At 40.3% G+C, this 13,734-nt stretch overlaps 1 protein-coding gene across 1 annotated transcript; it reads left to right on the forward strand.

Annotated features, from left to right (window-relative positions):
* Positions 1-12,690: 12,690 nt before the first annotated feature.
* On the forward strand, positions 12,691-13,041 carry CLAFUR5_12426 (Ecp7; the record flags this gene model as incomplete). Its single annotated transcript, XM_047911574.1, has 1 exon — positions 12,691-13,041. One exon carries the CDS (start codon positions 12,691-12,693, stop codon positions 13,039-13,041), a length of 351 nt encoding a protein of 116 aa, XP_047767345.1.
* Positions 13,042-13,734: the final 693 nt, after the last annotated feature.

Below are 13,734 nucleotides of genomic sequence, written 5' to 3' on the forward strand. Positions count from 1 at the left end.
ACCTTGAACCTATCGTAATCTGGGCCATTTGGCAGTTTGTTCCTCATATAAGTTTGGGCCTCTAGTGCTTCAGGCCAAAATTCAACCGGCATTTTAGCCTCTTCAAGCATTGCCCTTATAGAGTCCTCTGAGGTTTGTATTGACCTCTCAACTGGTCCATTCTGTAGAGAGTTGTATGCCTCAGTCGGCTCGAGCCCAATCCCCAAATCCTTCTCCCACTGCTTCACTAATGCAATAAGTTCTTTTGCATTGTCAAGTCTTACTGCTTTCAGCTGCGCTGATGATTTCCTCTCTGGTTTGATCTTCCAGTTCTGGAGAGCAACTGGAGCATCTTCTCTTTTCCTAAGAGGAAAGGTCCACTTCTTCCTAGAGAAGTTGTCAACAATCTCAAGCCAGTATTTGAATCCTAGTCTTGAGATTGGTAGTGGGCCACATATGTCAATAGATACAAGGGCAAGTCTTTCAGGTCTTCTCTCTGTAACTTTGCCTTTGTACTTCTTCATCTTTGCTATTGAGCATACTCTGCACTGGTGAAAGCCATCCTTAGGGATAGGAATGGGTTCTTTCAAGTCTGTTACCTTGTGAAGATTCTGGAGCAAATTCTTCCCAAAGTGCGCAAATCTTCTATGCCAAAGCTCCCACTGCTTCAGGTCGGTCTCTGATTGAGCAGTCACAAAGGCATTCTCCATTGGTGGTGCACATGATGAGTAATGTGCCCGTTCTTGTAGGAGAGGAGAAATCTCATCAATGAATGGAACCCCCCCAAGGAGCTTTGTCTGGACAACAGTCTCACCAGAGGGGGAAACAAGAGAAAATGATGGAGGTTGCACACCAAACTGCTTGCTAAACTGGTTCCATGAAACCAGGTTCACTCCTAGCTTGGGTACAAGCAGGACATCTTCCAAAACAACTTTTCTGCCAGCTCTCCCACTCATCTCTGCATTCCCAATATGAGTGGCCAATAAAAACCCACCTCCCACTTTGATCCATTTCTTCCTTGTCAAGGGAGTCATAGATCTAAAGAGGCAGCTTTGGTCAGTCATATGGGATGAAGCACAGGAGTCAAGTAACCACTCTGACGAGGGGAACTTGCCTTGGACTTCTGCAGTTGAGTGAGCCACTTCATCATACTCATCATCATCAGACATTGTCTCTGGGGATGAGCTGCATGGTGACTCTTGGGCGGAGAAACCTTTTCCAGTCTTCTTTGCTTTAGAGGTATAAGACTGGGCCTGGTTCTTCTGGAGTGACAGCATGTCAGAGCTGAGTTTCTTCACCATTTTCTTAAGTTCTTCCATAGAGGACTTCTCTCTTGGTGTCCTCCTTGAAGTGGGTGGTGGAGTTCTCTTCTTCTTGACATGTGTTGTATTCTGGGAAGATGGTGGTTGGGAATGAGATCTAAGGACCTTTCTTGCCTCAGGCAAACTAGGGCAGTCCTTGATCAGATGATCCTTCTCACAGAGAAGGCAGGAGAGTGGTCTTGCTAGACCTGAGGGCTTGACCCAGGTGGCTGCCATGCCATACTCAGCCTTAGAGGGATCCAACCTGGCTTCTTGAGCTTCAAGGATCTTTAAGGTCCTTTCATGATCCATCTTTGGCTGAGCCATGATAGTATCCCTGGCTACATGGTAGTCAGGTGGCAGTGAGCTTAAGAGCTGGGTCATCCTCACATCAGCTTTCCTGTAATGCTGACCCTCTGGGTCAACATCAGCAATCCTTTTTCCAAGAGAAACCAGGTGTGTCCATGCAGATCTGATGGTGAACTCTTCACTCATCTCAAAGGTCACAAATTGCTTTGTGAGCTCATGTGCATGGGTTGGTAGCACCTGGCTATACTTGTTCCAGAGATACACCCACTTCTCAGCAGCTCTTCCAGATTCACATAAGCCCTCAAGCTCAAATTCATCTTCTTCTGTGATCCTACTAAGGATACTGAAGTTGCATACTGCATTGTGTCTTGTCCATGTTGGCGTATTGAGGATCTCTTTGGTTGTAGCCTCTTCTTGGAGTTTCAGAGTCTTGCCCTTGATGTTGTCAAAAGACACTTCCATTAGGTCATCAATTGCAAAGAATGCTGATTGGCTCTCCATCTTGTATCTCTGAAGGTTGAACCATCTCTTCTAATTGTCCCTCCCAAGAATTGGGATTTTGCCTCCCTTCTCCTCTGTCTTCTCTTGGTATGAATCCATAATAAATTGGATGTAATGAAACAAGGTGTGTATGTTCCAAGGTGGTGGCTGAGATCCTGCTGAGGCTTCTGGTGTAGAATGGGAAAGTTCGTAGGTGTGGATACCAAGGCCTGCTTGGTAAAGTAAAGAAGGAGCGGTGTGAGGTCTCGGGGCTAGGACACAGGTCTGTCTCTCCTAGCAGAGCTTCAAATGACTTACTTGAAGTCCTTCTTGATAGTATCTCGATGCAGTTCTGCCTACAGAGTATCTTCAAGGTATTGGCTTTGAGTAAGCCGCACAGAGTCCTTGTCTGGGTTACCTATCACTTAGTATCGAACTAAGCTCCTTGATAGGATAGACGGGGTAGACTTCTGATTCCTAGATGTTTTCTGCTACGATAGCAAGGGATACAAGTAACCTGTACTGATATAGGTTGCTCTTATTCCTGCACAAACCCGGGCTCATAACCTGTTGAACAGGTACGGGTGGATGGCAGCGGAGTGGAGTAAGAGATCAATCTTCAACTGACTAATAGCACGAGCATGCAGCAATATATCAGGAACCAATATGTTGATTGTGTTGGATGTCTATCTAAGCTAAAGGGGAGAGAAGGTATCTCCCTACAAGCTGAGTCATCGTGGATGCCTTAGGCTGCCAGATCACTTCCTGATTGTTGACTCCCTTTGAGATGCTACATCTTAACACTTCTCTAGCTTTGTAACACAGAGCTTGTTCTAGTCTCTAGCTGCTTACTTAAGCCTATAAAGGCTTTGTAGGACCTTAAACACTATATTTAGAGGTGCTTTAACTCCTAGGGGTGGGATTATATAGATGTCTTTAAGAAGGCTACTTTAGGTAAAAGCATTATTTATATCTACTAGGTGCATCTCGAGATCTCTCTCACACACTACTACTATGAATACTCGGAGAGTATTATGTCTAATAGTAGGTATAAAGGTCTCTTCGAAGTCAACCCTATATTTCTATAAAAACCCTCTTGTAACTAGTCTTGCCTTGAACTTCTTAATAGCTCTACTAATCATTCTTTTTATATCAAAGACCTACCTAGAAGTAATTAGATTCGTACCCTTTGGCGGTACAACTGCTTCCTAGGTGTTGTTGCTTACTAAGGTAATAAGTTCGTTCTCAATTGCCTCTCTCTATATATATCCCTATTTGGGGTCTCCTACGGCTACCTTATAGGACTTTAGGATTAGCACTTCCTGCTAATAGGCTATAGCCTGCCTAATAGCAGCAAATGTATGTTCTTCTACGTCGTTTAGAATCTCCTCTACCTAGCTTATTATAGGGTCTAGATAGAACATCTAGGCGATAAGAGCCTTATAGTGTTTAGCCTTATACTCTTTAGAGTTATCATCTCCGTCCCCCCTTGACCTCTTGTTGCCTATAACCTAAGGTGGCGCTAGGTGTTTGGATAGGTCGAATTGAACGACATCTTCTTTTTCTTTTATTAGAGTACCCTAATCTCTAAACTTCTGGTATTCCCTAATGTCCTTTAGAGGAGGGGGAAGTTATACAAATAGCGGTTACTATAGTGTTGATGACTTAGGTAGGTTCTGTATAGATCTACCGTTATCCGCCTTCGATAGTATTGAAACCGCCTTAATATTTTCTCCTAGCCTTCGTAACGGTATCTCTAATAATCTCCTATCGGAAAATTTCGCCCTAAAGGGCTTCCTCCTAATAGGATTGCGCTATAGCGCTCGACTCGGCTAGTTAGTAAAGGTAATACCAAGATCTATATCTCCCTCTTCTTATTCTTAAACTAGTCGACGTGACTATACGCTTTTATAGCTTTTATATCGGGATCCTAGAATAGCTATTGTTTTATAGTGTTTTCTAAGTAGCCTATAAACACGGCTTCTTTTTCTCGGTTTATTAACTTGTCTCTCCTTAAGCCTTCAGGTTAGGCTCTTAGGTCTATATAGACTATAGCTTTACATCCCTAGACGCGGAAATAGTCGACTAACAGTACTTAGCTAGTAAAGGCTTCTTCTAGTAAAAGAGCAATACTATTAATAATCAGACTATTAGGCAGTCTGTTTCTGATTATAGTCTGTGCTTACAAAGCTTCTAGCTAGAACTTAACTAGTATACTAGAGTCTTTAAGTATAGCCCGGACTATGTTCTTAGAGGCTTGAATTGACCTTTCTACAGGTCTATTTAAAAGAGAGTTATAGGCATTAGTTGTGTCTATCTAAGTGCTAAACTCCTTCTCCTACTCTTTTAGTAAGACGAGAATTTCCTTTATACTATCACTACGGATCGTAGACAGAAAGAACCTTGACTACTGTTCTGCCTAGACCTTCTAATCCCGCAGGGCTATAGGAGCGTCGCTCCTAGCCTTCAAAGGGATTACCCACTTCTTCCTAGAGAAGTTGTCTATAATCTTAAGCTAATATTTGTATCCTAGCCTAGAGACTACGCCCTAAAAAGGCCTATAGATGTCAATTGAGATAAGGGCCAGCCTCTCCCCTTTCCTCTCTATAGTAGGTCCTTTGAACTTCCTTATGTTTATAAGGGAGCAGACCTTATAATTCTGGTGTTTAGAAGGAATAGGAATAGGATCTTTCTTGTTAGTGACTCTATATAGGTTTCTTAGCAGTCCCTTGCTAAGGTGTGTATATCTTCTATACTATAGCTCCTACTGATCTTCGGACTTAGTATTAGCTATAGCGGTACCGTTACGTTCTTAAGAGAGTATACTAGTATGCTATAGCTTAAGAATTTCCGAGATCGAGTAGATAAACGGTACTCCTCCTCGAAGTTTGGTCTAGACAACGGGTTTACTAGACAAGGATTTTAGGGTGAAACTGGGTAGTTAGATAGCAAACTATTAGCTAAACTGATTCTACGAAACAAGACTAACTCTAAGGCTAGGAACAATTAGGACATTTTCTGAAACAATTTGCTTTCTAGAAGGACTACCTATTACTACACTTCCTATATATATAGCTTGTAAATAGCTACCCCTAACCTTGATCCACTTCCTCTTTTGAAGAGGCTTTAGTGTCCTAAATCGTGAATCTTAGTCAGTTATATATAATGATGTATAAGAGTCAAGCAACCACTCGGACGAGGGATACTTGCCTTTGGCTTCTACAGTGGAATGGGCAACCTTATCAACATCATCATCTTCTAATGGTATCTCAGAGTCTGATACGTCTTCCTAGGTCGTATAGACCCTTATAGGCTTACTAGAGGAGGCCTTTAGCTTGCGGCTCTCCTTCATCTGCTTTGCAAGGTCCGTCATCACCTTGAGGACATCACGAAGGTTTAGTGATGATGACCTCCTACGAGGTGGTGACGGTTGTCTCTTAGCAGGGTAGGTAACCCTAGCTAGTTTGTCCTTGTTCCTAACAGCCTGCTGAGCTGTAGAAAGGTGTGGGCACTTGCTCATAAAATGGTCACTATTGTAGAGATGGCACGTAAGCTTGCCCTAGAAACCCTTCTTAGCGAACATGGCTATCCCTTAATAAATCATTGATTCTTGCTTCTCCCTAAGAATTGCAAGAATGTCTTGTAGTAAGAGATTCACCTAGGCATCAATTGCATCGCGAATTAGGCCAAATGAGTATAGTAGAGCTACTAAGAGTTACTAGATCTTTCTGTCCTTAGTCTTAATGTCTTAGAACTAAGGCGAGATTAAAACAGCCCTCCTTACAATTAAGCTAAGCTCCTACTAGGCGTTATCTATAGACTAGTCCTCTGTTATCACGAAATTGGTGTATTACTAATGCAAACTTCTTCTAGTAGCGAGAAGTCTTCTCTTATATTTAGCTTTAGCCCATTCCTATAACTCCTTTGTATACCGGATCTCGTATATTATCTCTTAGTCATCTGCCGACAGACAGATATACATCTTATATAGGGCCGTTACATTGTGCTGTTTATACGATGCCTTCCTTATCGCTTAATCTAAAGGAAGGGATGACTCCGATAATATAGAGGGTGTCGCTATAGATAGGGGTGTAGCGGGAATGTCTGTAATAATGTCTTCGAGGACCTAGTCAACCTGCTTTAATACTAGGTGTATTCTTATCAGCTTGAACTATATTTCGTGGTTCTCTCTTGTTAGAAGAGGTGCTACTCTCTTTCTTATAAACCTAGTCTCGTTCTCTATTTTTTGTAAGTTAGGGGACAGGTTGGCTACCCTTAGGTAAAAGGATGTATTCGGTCGTACGCGATCGGATCGAAGTGGGATAAACCGAACGCGAGGTTAATAGTAGAGAGGATGGCTATCCGCCGGGAAGAGGAGGAAAGTCGGTCGGTAAGGATCGTATTAGTACTAAGACACTATAGCGTAACTCTCTTAGTAGAGGGGGTTTCTAAGACACTACGGCTCTCTTAGAATGAACAGTTAGTCAATACGAATGCGATGTCCGGAGAGCGACTCTTCTTAGTAAGCTCGCCTACTTGTCTAAGGTATTAGTATAGGCTCCCTAACTCGGAGTCTAATAGTACCTTACTAGGCTCTTTTATGTCTTATATACACCTATAGCACGGCTATAGCTTCCTATACAAGGCGGGTGCGGCCTCTAGTCTGCCTTCCTTTTGTTCTAAAGAGGAATAACTCTAATACGACTTTGTCGAGGGTGAAACACCGAGTTACTAACTCGGGCTTATAACCTATTAAATAGGTACGAGTTACGTAGTAGTAGAAGACGGCGGATTATATAAAAGACGAAGAAGGACCTAATAGGATAGCGTATATCTACATATAGTATCGCTAGTGTTAGTGTAGGTAGATACTAGGTGTCCGGATGTTTGCTAGCCTATAGGCTAGCAAACCCTAGTCACGTGATCTAGTCGCATAATACACTTACACCTATATACTTGTCCTACGGCCTATATGTTCTCAACAATTAAGAAGGATAGAGCTTAGAGTAATAGTCTATCTACTACTTAATTCTTAAAGTTGTTTACTTATACTATCTATAGCTAGACTAAAGCTAAGTTTAATAATAATATAGCAAAGCTCGATTAAGTATATCTAATGTTTAAGGACTATCTTGATTAGAACTAGTAGCGCTTTAAGATATAGATAGTATACTACTAGACTAATAAAGTAAAGTACTATAGTAAGAAGACAACCTCTTAAGTTAAAGCCTATTATAGACGTATTAAGGAGTAGTTAAATTATAGTAGCCATTATAATATTTTTACTCTATTTGAAGCTATACTAATATAGTAGAAGTAAGGTTATACTTGTAGGACTCGCGATCTTACTAATAACTTGAAGTATATTAAGAAGCTACTTATTAGTTACTTCTAGTAAAGCATAGATTGTTGTATTAGTAACTACTGTCTACTTAAGGTAAGGAAGCTATAGGTACGAGCTAAACATCTACTATATAGTAATTATAGTATAGATAACGCTAGTAATGAGATTAAGTATCCTACTTATAGCTATAGCTATAAGTAGTATAGCTATAACGACTATATTATATTAAACTAGAGCTATCTATATCTTTATATAATTATAAAGTTACTCGAGATAGGTAGACAATAGTTAGTAGTACTACTATCTTACTACTTTAATAACTACTAGTTTATCGACTTTAATAAGTTAAGAGAGCTTAAGTAGTATAACCTTACTATATATATATAAGAGCCTACTATCTACTTTAGTAACTACAAGCCTATAACTAGTAACGCGACTCTATATATAACAAAGAGGGTACTAACTACCTATAAATTAGACGACCTTAATATAGCTACTATATTAAAGAGGTAGAAGATAGATAACGTACTTCACTACCGAGCGGGCTATACTACCGAGCGGGCTACTTTTGCTAAGAACTATACTACTTCCACTTTAATTGCGACGGTATCTTAACACGACGACATCCTACAGAATCGTTACTAGGAGGACAATTCCTCTTTAGATTCTTCGCTATCTAGCGAGTCTACTTGATAGGTACGTACGTTATGCTTCGACTCGCTATATCGCTTATAGCGTCGTAGCCTTAGTACTAGCCAAACACTATCTAGCGACTCTCTACTCACTTCCTACCTCCTAGTATCCTCTAGAGGTATCAATTGCGACGCCTTATCGAAGGTTAGAGACCCTCTAGACTAAATGTACTTGCGCTTTCGTGCTTTCCGCTATATAAGGGCCTCGTTAGACTTGCGTAGCTTACTAATCTCGCTTTGTATAAGAGCTATCTAAAACGCCATCTCTCTACTCCCTCTCTATTGCCCTATTAAACGACCTTCCTCTTTCTACTACGCCTTTCTGAACCCGTAACGACGCTCTAAGACGTAATGACACCTATTATAAACCCTGTCTTGTCGAAGTTGTAGGTGTCCTAGTTAAGGATACTATACTTCTCCTTTATATTACGTATAAGTAAGAACCACTCCTCGATAACGTCTAGATCTTCTATTAGGGCTCGCTAACGATTGTATCTACGTGTTATATAAACCTTTAGCTCACGATACCGCCTAATGAACCTGTCTGTCTAATTAAGACTAGCGGGCTTAAGACCCTTCTCTTATAGTAATAAATCGGCTATTACTCGTATACTAGCCTTTAATAGCGGGAAACCTCTAAGATCTAGCTCGAGTATATACTCAAGTATCACCCTCTCTTCTAGCTCTATAAGCTTCTTCGAATTAGGCTCGTAGTCACCCCGAGGAGGTCGTCTATTCAATCGATACCCTAGTATAGTTCGAGACGCGTCGTATACCTTTATAGCAAGTCGATTCGTAATTGTCGCGTCTCGTTTCGTGGCCTAGACAGCTAAGGTCAGTTTGGCCTCGTTTGAAGACAATATACGGTATAATAGTAGTTGTATAGCTATATCTGTAGAAGTAGTACAGTTCTTGGCAAAAGTGGTCCGCTCGGTAGTATAGCCCGCTCGGTAGTAAAGCACGTTATACTAATATCTACTAACTTTATCTAAGAGTCTAGTATATTACTTACTTAATTATAGAAGATAGTATTTAAGTACTACAAGTATAGTACTAGTAAGCATTATATATAGTAGTACTCTTACTAGAAAGCTAACTATATATATAGTCCTACTTGTTATTTATCTAGTTATAAGTATTATAATCTTTACTAGGAGTCCTTATAACTAGTACCTCTAAAAGAGCCTATAGAGATCGATATCCTTTAGTATAAGCTTAATAATATAAAGGCTCGTAAAAGGTAGCAATAGTAAGGTAAGGAAGAGCATATAAGATAGTAGGTAGAATACTATTAATACTAGGTAATATTAGCTAAGTAGTAATAATAATATACTTAGCTAGAATAATACTAATTACTATAGTAGTAGATAGTATATTTATCGATACAACTAGTGAGATCGCTATGCTATAATGTAGTATAGTACTAATACCTATAGTAGGTATAGTAGTAGTAGTAAGGTTAGTATAAAGAGTAGGAGTAGTAGTAGCAGTAGTAGTAGTAGTAATATTAACTTCACCTATAACGATAGCAAGATTAATATAAGCTAGCCTATATAGCACTACGTGGATACAGGGCAGTAGGGCGTAACCCTCTAGGCCCTAAGTAAATAGCTAACTAACATCTAGGACTGTCTATACTACTGTTTTCTTAGCCTCATTCGATAATAGTAACAATGGCCATGTGGAGCCTCTAGATATTGATGCCAAGGGTACGGTACGGGCGCAATTATAGTGAGCTACGTAAGTTATTGGTCATCGGCTATAGGTGGTGCTCGGTCGGCGAAGTGGTGCTCGGGGAAGTGTCAAGGTTTGCCTGCCGGAAGACTTGCTCCGAAACTTTGCCGGGAGAATTTCAAAATGCAAAACGCACGCGCTCTCGCTGCCGCTCGCAGCCGCCCGCAGCCGCCCGGGGCGCAGTTTGACCCGCTCTTCGAGCAAGGTAAAAAGGACAGGGCCTGAGAAGTGGTTCAACCATCGCGTGAGAGCGGCACGCAGTGAGCGCTCACTCTGGATCACGCGATGCGCCGGCTGCGCGCTCGAGCAGAAGAGGGAATCACGGCATCCTAGTTGTCGAGGACAGTGCCCAGCAATGAGTCATCATGCGAGCTCGGTCGTGGTACGATGATATGAATGTAAGACTTGACCGTAGTAGGGGAATCTGCCCTGCAACGTTCATTTCCCTCTAACAAGTCCAGGTCGGTCGCTAAGTGGAAACGGAAGAGGGGGGCCTGGGTGGAACTCCTAAGATTGGGTAGATTACGGGGCGGTAAACTCTACAGTGGCAGGATCACTATAGAGACTTGACGGTTGTAGCGCGATTTACTCTATAATAATCGTTTCCTTACAAGTACGTACTAGCTATAGCCTACTATAGAGTTTTTACAACCCCTATATTTATACTTTACTCTATTAGGCTATATATCCACTACTTAGCGTAGCTTACTACCTAGTATAGCCTCTATTATTGTCTATTACTACTTAATAGCGCTCTTGTATAGACTAGTAGATATATAAGATATTACTACTTAATAGCTAGGCCTATTCGTACTTAACTATATCTATTACCTTATCTCATATTATAGGAAAATAAAGCCCTACTCTATACTTAATAAGGCTCTATAGGTTCTTAATCAGATTAAGATCTAGCGAGTTAGTAGGCTACTATATAAGATATAGGTCCTTCTACTTAAATAGCTATATTATTACCTTAGCCTTATAGATTAAGGCATTATTCTATATAATAATATAGTCCTATAGTATCACTATACTATATCTCTAATACTATATAGCCTTATCGATAAGAGGGATAATATAGCCTCTATAGATATTACTATCTACTAAGCTCTAGTTAAATATATAGAGCTCTCTATAGCTATCTACTAAGATATAGCTCTATATTATATAGGCTAAGAATTTTCGAAGGCGTATAGTAAGATAGTTATTCTAATAGACCTTATCCTCCCTTCGAGTAATATAGACCTATCTAAATAGGCTATACCTAAAAGAGGCTTTATCTATCTATAGAACTCGAGCCTATTACCTATTACTCTAAGTTATCTAATATACGCTTATATCTATTAAAGCTATACCTCCTTCTACTTCTTAGTTAAGAACAGCTTATATATATTCTATATTATATAAAGTCCTTCTTTATAAATGTAGCTTTTACTATCTAGTAATTATACTTAATCTCTTTAAGAGTAGTAATTTAATTATATTATATACGACGACTAATAGTATTAGTAGTAGCTCTATTAATAAGACGCCTCCTTTTGAAGATATTAATTATAGGTCGTATATTAAAAGGTAATTAAGTATATAGGTTAATATTAATATAGGTATCTAGGTTACTACTAATATAGTAGCAAGCTTATATTATACCTTATATATATTATATATATCTATATATACTTTAATGTTATAGGCCTCTCTTCTTTATTGTTTAAGACCCTATTACAACTTCCTTTTTAAGCCTTAAGATAACTATAGATATAGAGCCTTTATTTATCTAGAGAGTATTTATAATATACTATAATAGCCAGTAAGTATGTTTATATAGTACCTATATCTAACCCTTCTTAAACTTAGTAAAGTCGCGTCTACAAGCTATATAGAGAGGTAGATAATATATTTAATAAGATAGGGTAGTAGTAAAATCTCGAGAATAAATATAGTAATAGCCTAATAGAGTAAAGTATAAATATAGAGGTTATAAAAACTCTATAGTAGGCTATATCTAGTACGTACTTATAAGGAAACAATTATTATAGAGCAGATCGCCCTATAATAGTTAAGCATTTAGAGAAACTACTATAATTATAATCAATATACTCGACCTTAATATAGATAGTTATAACTTTATAAAAGTACTATAAAAGAGGGCGTATATATTTAAACTAACATAGTATATTTATATCGCTACTAGTAATACTAAAACCAACACTAACAAAAACCTTATAACCCTCGATAGTCTACTAGATATCGAATAGTATAAGGATATAGGGTCTAGAAGTCTAAACTTGAGGTGTATAAAACACTACGTTTCTTCTACGCTTGACACCTTACAGGTGCTATCGTGAGGTATAGTAGCACCCTGTACCTCGGACTACTTAGTTGATAAGAATCTCGATGCCCTAACCTTGGTAGTAATTTCCTAACACCCTGTAATCCGTGCATCAACCCTGTGCTTCATCCTGGCGCCTCACAAATGGTCTCGAACCCCTAAGAATACTCTCGACCGCGAGATGGATACCTATCGTAGGGTATAAAGGAACGTTGAATCTTCAGCATTGGAGTAGGTACACGATCTATATAGGAACCACTTTCGCCCGACAACAACTATCGGACTTCAACTCGACGATTCACGTCTCGCCTTCAAAGCATCGATACAAACGCTCAGCCTCTTTCACCACCTTGTTCCAAGCCTGGCAAGTACTTCAAGACGATCATCTTTTGGAACCGACATCGATTAACACTTCGAAGAATCTTCGGCGACAACTTGCTGTGACAGCCTCGCGAAAATCCACTTGCGAAACCCAAGGAATTTGACAAACTTGAAGAACACTTTACCGACAAATCTTCGAGGATGCATCTCACATTTGTTCTCGCGGTTGTTGTCCCAGCCGCATTGGGCCATTATTTGACGATCTACAGTAACATCGGTTGTCGAAAAGGTAGTCAGATAACCACACAGGACTTTGGTCACGAGCGACCCGGCTGGACTTCCGGTTGCAAGTCCATCAGTCCAAGTGGTCGGTCAATCGACATGCACTTCGACAACCGAGGTACGGACTGCACGGCAAAAATCTATGACGACAATGCATGCCAGCACGAACTGATTGGAATGTCTGGGTGGGTTGACCCACACACCTACGGCTGCCTTGCTCATGATGATTGGGGCAAGGGGTATGTCAATTCATTCAGAGTTGATTGTTAAGAATTCACCAAGCTCTGAATGTACAATGCGTGCCGGAGGATACCTATATGTTAGATAGTGGTTTTTCTTCTTTCTATAGTCGAGTCTACATGGCTGTCACGGTCTCTTCCCAGAAGGCACAGAACGCAGGGGCTAAGAAGCCTTCTACGCCGAGGGAGGCCCGAAGTGAATGTCAAGACTAACACATAAATGCCGAGAAGCTAGCAGGGAACACAGCCCTAACAGTTGACCACAGCCCTAACAGTTGACCACAGCCCTAACGGTTGACTACAGCCCTAACGGCACGGTGCCCCCGAGTGTATACAGCCCTAGCACGGTGCCCTCGCTACGAGTATATCTCCTACAGTACCCCGAGTTATAGTTAGGCCCTCTGTCTTTCGTTCTGTACAGCTACTATACTATACCCTTTGTACTTGCACTTCGTATCTGCATCTCAGTTCCGCTCTTAGTTCCAAGCCAGGCCCTCGCCCTAACAATGGCCCTTAGGGCCTTATTAGACTATAATTGAACATATCTATCTATATACTTATATACTAATAGTAGTACTAACGATATTAATTGTAAAACCTATAGTAATATTACTATAGTAAGTAGTAGCCTTTACCTACATAAGTAATAGCCGAGTAGGGTAATTCACGATTAGTTTAGAAAGGATATAGCCTTAGCTACGCTATCTAATAAGAAGTAGCTCGA

Source organism: Fulvia fulva, chromosome 10 (assembly GCF_020509005.1).
Source record: "Fulvia fulva chromosome 10, complete sequence".
Lineage (NCBI taxonomy): Eukaryota > Fungi > Ascomycota > Dothideomycetes > Mycosphaerellales > Mycosphaerellaceae > Fulvia > Fulvia fulva.